The following is a 14,897-nucleotide window of genomic DNA, read 5'->3' as shown; positions in this document are numbered from 1 at the left end:
AATTGAGATCAGTACTATGAAGACCTTCGGGGGGTTTGGAGAATCCCCAGACCATGAGCCCTGCTTTTTTTTTTAACATTTTGTTTGATACAGTTGGACTGGTTGAGCAAGCTACCTACTCAACAAATCAAACGCATCAAACAAAATTAAGCAAACAAACAAAAAAAGCAGGGTTGTAGAGCTGGGGATTCACTAAATCCCCTGAAGGACCTCACCACATGCCACTGCTTTGCACTAGAGGTCTGCACGGGAACGGGGATCGCGGGAATCCCGCGGGTCCCGTGGGGGTCCCGCGGGAATCCCCCTAACCCACGGGACTCCCACGGGGACACCCTTCTGGCCCACAGGATTCCCACGGGAACCCCCCTCTAGCCAATGGGACTCCCACGGGGATGGAAGGCTTTGGAAGCAGGGTTCGTCCATATAATATAATGGACACATCAGCCTTAGTAAAAGAGGGGGTTCATAAGTTAATTACCTGAACAGAAAACAAAAAAAGGGTTCCACCAAAGAGATTCCACAAGGAAAACAGCAGCGCAAACACAAAAGAAACTGTGGAATTGTTGATCCGGTCAGAAGTAATTGCTGCTTTTTATGGGGACGGGCGGGGATGGAGGTAATTCCTTGCGGGGATGGGTGGGGACAGAGAGGATCCTGGTGGGGACGGAGAGGATCCTGACGGGGACGGGTGGGGATGGAGAAGATCCTGGTGGGGACGGAGAGGATCCTGACGGGGACGGGTGGGGACGGAGAGGATCCTGGTGGGGACGGAGAGGATCCTGACGGGGACGGGTGGGGACGGAGAGGATCCTGACGGGGATGGGTGGGGACGGAGAGGATCCTGGTGGGGACGGAGAGGATCCTGGCGGGGATGGGTGGGATTTCTGTCCCCATGCAATTTTCTACTTTGCACCCAATCTATTTCCTGCCCATCCCTCCCTTACTTTCCACACCTTTATTCACACCAGACAAAAGTTTCCTTCACTTTCCTTGGGAAAGAAGATGTACTAAGAAGCCATTGTACAGTACCTTTCCCCCTTCTTCTCCTTTCATGCCAGGTGTACCTGGAATGCCAATACCAGTCCCCCCCTGAAACACAGAATTAATTAAAAGAGCGATATTTAATTATTAATCCAAATGAATGCTTTAAGCCTACAAGGAACTGATATTAGTGAGGAAACTCAATGAGCTGCGCTAGGCAATCATGGGACTGAATAATATAAGTGAAAACTATAATGGGGGAAGTTATCGAGATGCAGATATGAGGTTTTTGGGAGGGGAAGGGTCCACAATTAATAAGGCTGGACCTCGCCCACTGTTCCCTCTGTTTCTTATATTCAGTTGAACCTTTTAAAATATGCTGTCCACATTTGTTATAGAAGGACCCAACACGGGCCGTGTTTCGGCAGACAACACGCCTTCCTCAGGGATCCGGGATGTGAAATAGATGACCTTATGTAAATGTGGAATAACATAGATCATTTGACAATCCAAGTTAAAATCTCTCCAAAGAGATCTATGTTATTCCACATTTGCATAAGGTGGTCTATTTGACATCCCGGACCCCTGAGGAAGGCGTGTTTTCTGCTGAAACACAGCCCGTGTTGGATCCTTGTATGACAAATGTGGACAGTGTATTTTAAAAGGCTCAACTGAATAAAAGAAGCGTCGAGAACATTGGATTTCCACAGTTTCATTTGTTTGTGGTATTCTATAACTCGTAAATATAAATACACAAATGGGTGTTGAAATATATTGTAAAAAACCAAAAATACCCTGGAAACATCTTTCCACAAAAAGTACAAATTTTAACAATGGAGGTGGGCCTCAGAGACCTAGAATTAGGCAGTTGACTGCTAATTTTTGTTGCAGGTCAATATCTCAGTCATCGACCCAGACTCCAGTTCCTTTTGAATATCCCTCTTTAAAAATGTTTTAATAATAAATAGTTTTAATCTTTTTTATATATTTTTCACATTATGTTTAAACTGTTGTTAGACTTCATCAGTAAAAGATAGCGCCTATAAATTTCAAAAAGCCCTTATCTTTATGAACGCTGCTGTAAGTGAACAGCACTGCTTGGTGAAACCCGATGGGGGCCTCCGTTTCACCCTAATAGGCTTCGTCAGGGGATAGTATTCAGCATTACGGAAAATGACTTCCAACATGACTCAAATGTTTCAAACTGGCGCTGTCTTTTACTGATGAAGTCTAATAACAGTTTAAACATAATGTGAAAAATATATTAAAAAGATTAAAACTATTTAATATAAAAAAATTTTTAAAGAGGAATATTCAAAGAGAACTGGAGCCTGGGCCGATGACTGAGATAATAACCTGCAACAAAAACTAAATTCTAGGTCTCTGAGGCCCACCTCCATTGTTAAAATTAGTACTTTTTGTGCAAAGAAGTTTCCAGGGTGTTTTTGGTTTTTGACTATATATTCTATAACTCCACACACAAATTTTTGGAAAGCCCCTACCACGCCTCTGGCCACACCCCTTTCTGAATTGCACGCTGTCAGTGGGGGGTGCTATTTCACTATGACATTTTTAATCACGAGGGACAGGCAAGCTGTGCAGGAATCCAGGGACCTGCCTATCCCTAGCAACTGAAAAGAAAATATTGAAGCGCCACCTACACTGCTCAAATGGCCGGGTGCAGCATATAAATGGGACCACAGAAAAGTCTGTCCTAGCTTTATGTGGTGAATATCGACTTAAGTGGCTATATATTAGCCAGCTCAAAAATATCCGGATATTTAAAACCAAATCCTGGGCAGGGCCCGGCTTGGAATATCTGAGAATAAGTCCCTTGGCGGTGAGCAAAACTTGCCGCCACGGGCTGAAAATGGACCCCAAAATGTCTGAATTCTGCTGCTGTCTATACAGCTGAGGAAAACACCCTCGCTCATCTCTCGCTCCATCCCAGCATCACACGGATGGTGCCAGAGTGGATAGAAGGAATTTTGAAATCATGGGAAAGTCCTTTTCAATACCTGAAAAACTAAAGATAAGAAGAATTAGTGGACAAGAAAGGCACAACAGTTTTTACCAACCTTTTCTCCCTTCTGACCGGGCAGACCAGGAGCACCATCAAGTCCAATGGGCCCAGGTAATCCTGCTCGTCCCTTTCAGCAAAAGGAAAAAAAAAACGTATGAGTAGCTGAAACTGAGGAGCACCTGGCCCAGGACAAATATTACAAAGTTCTGTTTCTCACAGCGAGTGGTGGACGCTTGGAATGCTCTCCCGGAGGAGGTTGTGTCGGAGACCACCATTTCAGGATTCAAGGGCAAGTTGGATGCACACCTTCTTGTAAACCACATTGAGGGATACGGGTAAACAAGGTCTTAGCAGGGAACACCGGGATTGGCCTCCGCGTGTGCGGGTCGCCGGACAGGATGGACCTAGGATCTGATCCGGCAAAGGCATTTCTTATGTTCTTATGCTTTTATATGGTAAAGCGCAGAAAAGACAATAAAATATAGCAATAAACCCCCCTCCCCCTTTTATAAAAGTGTAGCGCAGTTTTTAGCGCCAGCCGTGGCAGTAACAGCTCCTATGCCCATAGGAATTCTATGTGCGTTGGAGCTGTTACCGTCGTGGCCTGTGCTAAAAACCATGCTACGCTTTTGTAAAAGGGGGAGGGGGTAAATGAGGTAACTCATATGGGGCAAGCAAGCTTATATCCCCACAGCAGCAGTATGGCTGCTCTGGGCTTCCACAATGGCTGGGGTAACCTGCACAGAGAGACTCTGTTTACATCCTAATGACAGCAGTGTGGCTGCTCTGGGCTTCCACAATGGCTGGGGTAACCTGCACAGAGAGACGCTGTTTACATCCTAATGACAGCAGTGTGGCTGCTCTGGGCTTCCACAATGGCTGGGGTAACCTGCACAGAGAGACTCTGTTTACATCCTAATGACAGCAGTATGGCTGCTCTGAGCTTCCACAATGGCTGGGGTAACCTGCACAGAGAGACTCTGTTTATATCCCATTAGCACAGTACAGCTGCACTGGGCTTCCACAATGCCTGAGGTAACCTTCACAAATTGGCCATGTTTTTACACCCTAAAGACAGCAGTATTACTGCATCGGACATCTACATTAATGGCCTGTACTGATCAACTGGAGTTTAGAATTCTAATACCAGTGAGCACAGGCACAAAAGCCTCACTAATTCCACTGAGTTATTATAAAAATGAGTGATAAGATGTGGAAGAGAACCTGGGTTCTGGGTTAGGGATGGATCTTGTAAAAACAATTTATTTTTTTTTTTTTAAAGAGAGAGACGTAAAATATTCTACCAACGGAGGTGGCGAAGGCCAGCACTGTCACATTATTAAACATGCTTGGGACAGATGCAGAATATAATGGGTAAGATAAGGCCTGAAAGGTCAGGTAAAAGAAATAGAAAGAAATTGATATTGGTTTAAATTTCAGAATTCAAGTGCTCATTTATCCAAAGTGATAAAAATAACCTAGAGAGGAAGTCAACTGGCCAGACTAGATTAGCCAAATCCATCTTTATCTGTGGGGAATGTTTCCAAATGGATGAGTTGTTTATATTTTATATTGCTTATGAATATAATTTTGTAAACTGCCTAGGACCAAGGAAAGTGTGATATATAAACTATGTTATAAATAAATAAATAAATAAATAAAGGGTAATACTCTATTTATTTGAGGCCTACTCCTCCTTCAGCAGGAGAATATTGGCATACCCTGATCATTATAAATGACCTTTATCCAGTTTTTCAAGACTGTTAAGAGGCCAAACTGTATGGGAGTGCAGAGATTGTTAGATAATCAATGTCTTGTAATCATACTCTGTGATATTAATGCATTATTCAATGTCAATTTTAGTGTCCTATGATATTCTTTACTGGTCTTCTCTCTCATTGATTTATGCTTGCTTGCTGCTCTTTTTTCCATTCCTAGAAATGTATTATGCTGTACATTTTCCTTTTCAAGTTCCTTTTTCTCACAGTCATCGGTCAGAAGGATGATTTTAGTTTTCCTCTAAGAAAAGTTGCCTTAGACTAATAGTTTATTGATTATTGTGAGCTTCTATACCGCTTCTAATGATTGGGGGAGTCAATTCAGAGCGGTTTGAATGAGCTTTTGTAAAGGCGTTATAATACCTGAGCTTCTATAGAAGTGTTACAATACAGAGTTACAAAGAGTTTCTGCGAGGTGTTACAGTGCATGGGCTCTATACCAGTGGTTCCCAACCCTGTCCTGGAGGACCACTAGGCCAGTCAGGTTTTTGGGATAGCCCTAATGAATATGCATGAGAGAGATGTGCATATAATTGAGGTGACAGGCATGCAAATCTGCCCCATGCATATTCATTAGGGCTATCCCCAAAACCCGTCTGGCCTGGTGGTCCTCCAGGACAGGGTTGGGAACCACTGAGCTATATAATACAAGGGTTTCTGTAGTGGTGTTAAAATACAGAGTTATTAATACTGGCATAATTATGCCATAATCAATCATCCTACTTATATGCATATGTTTATACCAAATCTATCGTCCTATGTATATTCACATCTAATATTAGGTTTACTATTTCAGCTAAGTACATAATACAGTGGTACCTTGGATTACGAGCATAATCTATTCCAGGAGCATGCTCGTAATCCAAAATGCTCGTTTATCAAAGCGAGTTTCCCCATAGGAAATAATGGAAACTCGCTTTGATGCATTCCCCCCCCCCCCCCGAGAACCGGCATTGCTCCCCTCGAAGGCCCCCCCTGCGATCGGGCACCCCCTCCCTGTGATCTGGCACCGCCCCCCCCCCCCCCCAGAACGTGAACTCGCAGGCCTTGAGCATGCGCAGATGCTCAAGGCCCAGCAGACAAGGAGGCCGATCTTCAGGGTGCCCAGATGAGGGTAAGAAGCGGCGGGGGGTGCCCAATCGTGTCGGGTGGGGGGTGCCGGATCTCAGGGGGAGGGTGCCGGATCTCGGGGGGGAGGGTGCCGGATTGCGGGGGGGGGGCTTGTAAATCGAGCCATGCTCGGTTTCCGAGGCACCGATTTTGCAAATGTTTTGCTCGTCTTGCAAAACACTTGCAAACCGGTGCACTCGTAAACCGAGGTACCACTGTATTTATACACCTCCTAAGAAGGATAGCACCTGACTCAGCTTAAAATAGCTTCTAAGGAGTTTTGTCAGTTCAACTAAATATAGTCTACTGTATATATACGTATCTGTATCGTGTTTTATGTTTATCTTTGAAATATTATCTTCTGCAGTCTAGTTTTCTTGGCTTCTGTACTTTGTCTAATTATATCCTATGGTGTTCTTCCTATCGAGCTCCTGATTGGGAAGGGGAGGAAGAGGGGACCAGCCAACTGTCTCTTCTATGTTGCTTCATTGGCTTAAGTAGTCTATGAAGAGGATGGTCTTTGTCCCTTTCTTGAACTTTCCAGTATCTTTTTCTAGTTTTGTTCATAAGAACATAAGAAGTTGCCTCCACTGGGTCAGACCAGAGGTCCATCGCGCCCAGCGGTCCGCTCCCACGGCGGCCTATCAGGTCTATGACCTGTGAAGTGGTTCCTGACCACTTCTATAACCTACCTCTACTTCTATCCGTACTCCTCAATCCCCTTATCTTTTAGGAACCTATCTAGACCCTCCTTGAACCCCTGTAGCGTGCTCTGGCCTATCACATCCTCTGGAAGCGCATTCCATGTGTCCAGCACCCTCTGAGTGGCACCAAGCAGGAGCATGCTTTGGCACTCCTGCTCGTCGCTGAGCGACCTCCCGACCGGCTCCCGCGAATTCTCGCTCTCCTTTCGGAGAGCATTCCACCTCCTTGATGCATTAAAAAAAAAGAAAATGCATACCACATCTCCCGTGTTTCCTTTGTCTCCTTGAGGGCCAGTTTTCCCTCGAGGACCCTGATAACACATTAAAAAATATGATTGATTTGAAAATACTGTACATCTCTGAGCCACTTTCAGGCGTGTCCTCTGTAGGAAACATACTGACACATAAGTCATGCGTGCAAGGATTCTTAAGCGCTAATCTACAGCTTATCCGAAGAGAATTAAATCCTCACAACTGTCATATGCACAGCTTGTCACTTCAGGAGTATTATTTTATATTTGGTGAATACAGGGCATGAATAACAAAATGAACGGAACTCAGTATATGGCATCCAAATTTGCACACTGGAAAAAAATTGATGCAGAGAGCTGTGGAACGATATTACGGTACATGTGAAACCCACTCTAGATAAATATAAGAGTCGTCTATTTATGATCATGACAGGTATAGCCATTCAATTGATAACGAGTAACTGGAAGAACCATGACAGAATAAGTTATACTTTTTGGTGGGTGAACGTGTGCACCACTTACAGATACGAAAGAATTAATGCAGAGTATAGGGGATTTAGTGGTGTATTTAATAAAGTTTGGAGCCCATTGACTAAATTTGTAAAATTATAATATTAAAGATTGAACTAGGCCAGTTACTGGGCAGACTTGCACGGTCTGTGTCTGTGTATGGCCGTTTGGTGGAGGATGGGCAGGGGAGGGCTTCAATGGCTGGGAGGGTGTAGATGGGCTGGAGTAAGTCTTAACAGAGATTTCGGCAGTTGGAACTCAAGCACAGTACCGGGTAGAGCTTTGGATTCTTGCCCAGAAAGAGCTAAGTAGAAAAAATGTAATTAAAAAAAAAAAAAAATTTAAATTGAATCAGGTTGGGCAGACTGGATGGACCATTCGGGTCTTTATCTGCCGTCATCTACTATGTTACTATGTTATGTTTTATAATAATGTATATTTATCTTATCTTTCCTTTTGTTCATTTACCTTTACACATCCATGAGGGTGAGGGGTTGGAGGGAGGGGAATAAATATTGATGGGGACATTTGGGTAACTTTATTCTTTATTTAGTCTATATATTATGTTATTATTATATGTAGGATAACTGAAAATCTTGAATGATACATATGTTACCTGTACAGATATTAGTGTAATGTATGTAATACCTACTGTTTGTTCATTTGTATGACACTGTTTTAGATTAAAAGTCAATAAAGAATTAAAAAAAAAAAAAAGAGTGCTTCACAATGAGTTCTCTATACAGAATAGCGCTTACAGTCCATGCCCAATTAATATTAGTGGAAACCTGATATAAATGCCAGTGTCCAGCTCTTGGCATTTGGGCAGAGGAATGGCGGTATTCTATAATTCACAACAAAGAGAAGACCCAAATTTCCACAGGAAAAGAACACCACAGACAAACGAAACTGTGGAAATCCAATGTACTCGACGCTTCTTTTATTCAGTTGAGCCTTTTAAAATACACTGTCCACATTTATCATAGAAGGACCCAACACGGGCCGCGTTTCGGCAGAAAACACGCCTTCCTCAGGGATCCAGGATGTGAAATAGACAACCTTATGCAAATGTGGAATAGAGAGTTGCGCGGGGACAGAAATCCCACCCGTCCCCACCCGTCCCCGCCAAAATCCCACCCATCCCCACCCGTCCCCGTGAGGAATCCCTCCGTCCCCACCCGTCCCCGTGAGGAATCCCTCCGTCCCCACCCGTCCCCGCGAGGAATCCCCTCCGTCCCCACCCGTCCCCGCGAGGAATCCCCTCCGTCCCCACCCGTCCCCGCGAGGAATCCCCTCCGTCACCATCCTTCCCTATAAACTTCAGAAATAGTTATTTTATTTAATTATGCTACTGAATTAAAGGCTCTGGTAGAGACCCATTTACAAATAAGCAAAGAGACTATTAATTTGGAAATATTAATTGGGAAGAATACATACTTTGTAAATGGGTTTCTACCAGAATCTCTAATGTAAATATAAAATATAAATACTCAGCTGATGAGAACCCACAAACTGTCAGCTGAGGACTTCCTTTGCAGTTGGCCTGGGGTCCCTTTTGCCAAGCTTGGCAGGCAGCAGTAGCGTCCCTGAGTCACAGATGCTGGCACCTCAGTGGCTCATGGATGCTGCCAGCGACTGCTGCGCTTGGTGGAGGGGAGTTCTGACCATCTCTAGAGGAGGTCCTCTGCTGGCGGTGCTTGGGGATCCCCACCAGTCACAGCAAGGGCCAACAAGTACTTCAACACTGTAGAAATAAAACCAGAAATGCATTTCCTTTTCTTTTGAACACAAAACAAAGATATCTGCCATATACATTTCCCAAGGCAGATGACTCTATGCAATGTCACCTCGGTAACAAAATACAAAAATAGACAAATACACCCCCTCCCTTTTTACTAAACCACAATAGTAGGTTTTAGCACAGGGAGTTACGCTGAATGCCTCGCGCTGCTCTCAATGCTCATAGGCTCCCTGCGCTAAAAAACAATATTGCGGTTTAGTAAAAGGGAGCCATAGTGCAAAATATAGACAGCAGATATAAATTCTCAAAACAGACACATTTTGATCATTAAATTGAAAATAAAATCATTTTTCCTATCTTTGCTGTTTGGTGATTTCATGAGTCTCTGGTTGCACTTTCTTCTTCTGACTGTGCATCCAATCTTTCTTCCTTTCTTTCAGCCTCCTGTATGTTTCCTCTCCTCCAGACCTCATTCTCTCCCCCAACTTTTTCTTTCTGTCTCCCTGTTCCCCCTTCTTTCTGTCTCTCTGTCTGCCCCCTTTCTTTCTTTCTCCGTGCCCTCCCCCAAGCCACTCGGTTTGCTGCCACCGCCATCGGGGAATAGTCCCCAAGCCACCGCTGTCCCAAGCTTTCCCTGCAGAAGCGTCGCGCTGACCAGCATTCCGCTCCCTGACGTCAATTCTGACGTAGGAGAGGAAGTTCCGGGCCAACAAGGCATTTCTCCTCATTCCATCCAGCCTGAGCCCCATCTCTCCTTGATCCAGCATTTCCCTTCTGTGTCTGTCAGAATTACCATTCCACCTATTTTCCAGCATCACCCTTCTTTGTGTCCATCTCACCTATATCCCTATCTCACCACTTTTTCAGAATCTTCATTTGTCTCTGTCCTTGTCTTTACCCCATATTCACCATTTGCCCTTTCAATGTCTTTATCTCCCCCCCCCCACACACACACTTTTTCAGCATTACTTCTATGTCTCTATTTCACCTCCTCTTCATGTCCCCTCTGTATCTCTATCCTTATTCAGAAGGTCCTGCTTACCCTTTCTCTTCTTTGTGTCACTATCTCCATTTTCAGCTTTCCCCCCTTTTCCTTTGTTACTGCACCCTGTAGCCAGAATCTTTCCACCCTCTCTCCACTCCGGCCCAGCCCAGTATGAAATATTTCCTTTTGTTTCTCTCCCCTCTCTCTTCTCCTCCCTCACCCACGAGTCCTGCATCTGGCCCTCTCCCTTCTACCTGCACCTGGCAACACCCCCCTGCTCCGCGGCTCTCTTAAGCAACTCGTCAGCAGCGGTGATCAAGACAAGCTGCCGACATCGAGGCCTTCCCTCTACGAGTCCCACCTTTGTGGAAAAAGGAAGTTGAAACAAGCGGGACTCGCAGAGGGTAGGCCCCGACGCCAGAAGCTTGTGTCGATCGTTGCTGCTGAGTTGCCGAAGAGAGCCGCAGGTAGAAGGGAGAGGGAGATAGGAAGGCTGTAGAAGCTCCGGAGCATGACACCGAACCCGGCCAGGATGATTTCTTTTTCAGGCTGCTGCTGCCGCTGCCATCCCCCACCCGAAATGACAAAAAACAGCCTAATGCCCGCGTCGGGAAATAGCCATGCTGAGCAGTGAGCTCAGCACGTACACAGATGAAAGCCTTGCTTGCTGATTGGTCCGGCGGCACGGTGGGGCGGGGCCGCCGGACCAATCAGCAAGCAAGGCTTTCATCTGTGTACGTGCTGAGCTCACTGCTCAACATGGCTATTTCCCGACGCGACGCCAGACTTGTAAGCTGCATGCTTGCATCGCCAGAATTTAGGTAGGTTGTTTTCATCCCCGTGGGAGTCCCGTGGGCAAGGGGGCGTCCCCGTGGGAGTCCCGTGGGTCAGGGGGGCATCCCCGTGGGAGTCCCGTGGGTCAGGGGGGCATCCCCGTGGGAGTCCCGTGGGCCAGGGGGCGTCCCCGTGGGAGTCCCGTGGGCCAGGGGGGGAACCCGCGGGATCCCCGCGGGACCCGCGGGATCCCCGCGATCCCCGTTCCCGTGCAGACCTCTAATGTGGAATAACATAGATCACTTGACAATCCAAGTTAAAATCTCTCCGAAGAGATCTATGCTATTCCACATTTGCATAAGGTCATCTATTTGACATCCTGGATCCCTGAGGAAGGTGTGTTTTCTGCCGAAACGCGGCCTGTGTTGGGTCCTTCTATGACAAATGTGGACAGTGTATTTTAAAAGGCTCAAGTGAATAAAAGGAACGTCGAGGACATTGGATTTCCACATTTTCATTTGTTTGTGGTGTTCTATAACTCCACACACAAATATTTGGAAAGCCCCTACCACGCCTCTAGCCACACCCCTTTATGAATTGCACGCTAGGGGATTTAAGTGTGCAGGGTTCCAAAATAGCCCCCAGAAAAATGCTTGAGCAAAATCTAAATATTGCCAATTAACTGCAATAATTGATTGTTGACATTCATTTGTTTCTAGTTAATGGCTTGCTGGTTAACGAATGTGCGCGCGCAGCTTCGATCCACGCGCAAATTTAGGCGCCTTATATAGAATCCGGGGGATATTGACCAAAATTAACCAGATGATTAGAGCAGCGAAAAGAAACAGGAACAAAAGGTATGTCTGCAAGAAGGAAGGATGGGACAGTCAGATGGACAGAGAAGCCATGCAAGAGACACGTTTGGAAAGGGGCTGAGAAAATGAAGAAAAGGGCTAGAGATGGAACAAGATGGTGAAGGGGTAGAGAGATGGCAACAAAAGCTGAAGAAATGGAGAAATACAGAGGAATGGCCTAGTAGTTAGAGCAGTTGCCTCGGCATTCTGAGGTTGTGAGCTCAATTCTCTTTGACTCGGGACAAGTCACTAAACATTTCATAGTCCTAGGTACAAAATAAGTATCCGTCTAAAATATGTAAGCCACTTTGATTGTAACCATACCCAAAAAGTAGTATAGCAAGTCATTTAGCCTTTACAATCAAGCTATTGTGACATCATTGATAAGGTTGACTCTTATTGGTGGAATAATGCATTATGACATCTTCATTATGACATCACAATCTCAGCTCTGCTTACCAGAGACTGAAACACTAAGGGAGGAAGTTAGCAACATAAGTCACTGGGAGTGGAGGAGTGGCCTAGTGTTTAGAGCAGCTGTCTTAGCACTCTGAGGTTGTGAGTTCAATTCCCACTGTAGCTCCTTGTCACATTGGGCACTTAACACTTCATTGCCCCAGGGACAAAATAAGTACCTGTCTAAAATATGTACAATTCTCTCTCAGGGATACGGGCAGAGCCGGCCCGCGAATGCCGAAAAACTGCGATTATCCGGCTCTGACCCACCCCCACCTCCCTGCCGCCTTCCCGGCCTTACCTGGTGGTCTAGAGAGTTTTCGGGGCAGGAGCAATCTTCCTACGCTCCTGCCCCGTGCAGATCGCCATCAGGAAATGGCTGTAGGGAGTTCCCGACGTAGTCTCGAGAGACTATGGGAACTCCCAGCAGCCATTTCCTCATGGCGATCTGCACGGGGCGGGAGCGTAGGAAGATCGCTCCGGCCCCAAAAGCCCTCTAGACCACCAGGTAAGGCCGGGAAGGCGGCAGGGAGGGAAAAAAGATGGATTTTTTTACATTAAGACTGTTTTTTTTAAAATTTCCCCCTCCCCAGAAAAAAATCACGATTATATGAAACCGCGAGTGCAGGAACCGCGAATGGGGAGAGGGAAGTGTAAAGCACTTTGATTGTAACATTATTATAACATTATTTAACATTATTATAGCATTATTTAGATTTTAACCTTGGTTTTATATTGGTAGTATATCAAATAATTTGAACTTGAACCACCCCTTTTATAATAATGTAATACAGGTTGTCAATAAACATATGGATAACAGGATAAAAATCTTGGAGCATCTTTAGAGTACTCACTTGAACACTCATATCTCCTGGCTCTCCCTGAAAACACAGAGATGGTGAACACCGTTAGAAGCACAATGACTCTCATGGGAAAAGTCCGGCTGGAGCCTTTTGAACGAAGGCTGAGGCGTGAGAGGTTATTCTGGCCAAAAGAACAGCTTTCCCCCCAAAAATGGGAAAAGGAGCAGCCTAAGCCTCTGTCATGTTAAATGCAAACACTAATATCCCATTTCATCCCACTATCATGCAGAGTCAGAAATCGGCTTTCACTCCTATGGGATCTTCAGACCACCTCCGAGTAATGGGACTTCAAGTGATATCAATCCTCATTAGTCCCAATGGGTTTCTAATTTTTATCTTTTTAATTTCATTTAGTTTATAGATCATTTATAAAGAAATTCATATCCCTTCATAGTTGCATTGCTTAACTTCCATAATCTTAAAGTGCTCATCCCCTTATTGCCTTATGGTCTAAACCAGGGGTCTCAAAGTCCCTCCTTGAGGGCCGCAATCCAGTCGGGTTTTCAGGATTTCCCTAATGAATATGCATGAACATAAGAACATAAGAATTGCCATCTCCGAATCAGACCCTGGGTCCATCAAGTACGGTGATCCGCACACGCGGAGGCCCCGCCAGGTGTACCCTGGCCTAGTTTTAGTCCCCATATCACCGTATGCTTCTCAAGGGAGATGTGCATCTAATTTACCCTTACCCGTATCACTCTATGCCACTCTTAAGGAGATGTGCATCTAGTTTACCCTTAAATCCTAGAACGGTGGATTCTGCAATTACTTCCTCTGGGAGAGCATTCCAGGTATCCACCACTCGCTGCGTGAAACAGAACTTCCTAATATTCGTCCTGGACCTGTCCCCCCTCAGCTTCAGTCGATGTCCTCTTGTCCGTGTCACACTGGACATTGTAAATAACTGCTTTCCCTGCTCCATTTTGTCAAATCCTTTCAGTATTTTGAAAGTCTCGATCAGATCCCTTCACAGTCTCCTCTTCTCAAGGAAGAACAACCCCAGTCTCCTAAGTCGTTCCTCGTAGTCCAGGTTCTCCATACCTTTCACTAGCTTCGTTGCTCGTCTCTGCACCCTCAGTTTTATATCCTTCTTTAGATCTTCTTGAGATCTATGTGCATGCACTGCTTTCAATGCATATTCATTGGGGAAATCCTGAAAACCCGACTGGATTGCGGCCCTCAAGGAGAGACTTTGAGATCTCTGGAAACTAAACCTTACGCTTATATACCGCATCGTCTCTATAAGGATAGAGCTCAACACGGTTTACAAGAGTTTAAGAAAGGAAAATATCAAAAGAATTAGTGGTTATATAGAGATCAGCGGAATTTATATTTTTGAAAATAGCCACGTTTTCAGATGTTTTCGAAATAATTGGAAAGAGCCCAAATTATGCAGCTGAGCCCAAATTACACTGTGAGAAATTTGTGGGTACATTGCCTCATATGATATATATATATATTTTTTTTTAAATAAATCTTTATTAATTTTTAAATATTAACAGTGCAATACACAGGTATAAGAACATATATCAAGTCAATAAAAGCACATTCAACTTACAGATATTCAAAATCAATCATTTTATCCCACCCACCCATTGATTAATCACTATCGTATATACTCTTTCAATAATCTACACTTATTTAAAATAATAGAATAACACAATCCCACCCCCCTCCCTCCTTCCCACCCTGGATGTGGAAGGAGATGGCACAGAATTAAAGACAAAAACCAACTACAGAGAAGTAATATAAGATGTCAACAGGCCCCAAACCAGTTTCAATACGTTCCTATGCCCCAGCATTTCAGCATTCATTTTTTCATACCTATAACTAGAGCATAGGTTTGCCCACCAAAAAGGAAAAT

General features: G+C 44.8%; 1 protein-coding gene across 1 annotated transcript in view; it reads right to left on the bottom strand.

The window, feature by feature from the left end:
- LOC117366868 (collagen alpha-1(VII) chain-like) overlaps positions 1–14,897 on the bottom strand; it is a 311,407-nt gene that overhangs the window by 174,971 nt on the left and 121,539 nt on the right. Inside the window, exons 33-36 of the mRNA XM_033958833.1 lie at positions 13,022–13,048; positions 6,854–6,907; positions 3,060–3,131; positions 1,030–1,089 (exon numbers count right to left, since the gene is read on the bottom strand). Coding sequence (XP_033814724.1) covers positions 1,030–1,089; positions 3,060–3,131; positions 6,854–6,907; positions 13,022–13,048 — 213 coding nt within the window. The remainder of the gene's footprint in view (positions 1–1,029; positions 1,090–3,059; positions 3,132–6,853; positions 6,908–13,021; positions 13,049–14,897) is intronic.

This window comes from Geotrypetes seraphini, chromosome 9 (assembly GCF_902459505.1).
Source record: "Geotrypetes seraphini chromosome 9, aGeoSer1.1, whole genome shotgun sequence".
NCBI lineage: Eukaryota > Metazoa > Chordata > Amphibia > Gymnophiona > Dermophiidae > Geotrypetes > Geotrypetes seraphini.
The sequence above is the reverse complement of the archived record's forward strand: the minus strand, read 5'-3'. Positions and strand labels throughout refer to the sequence as shown.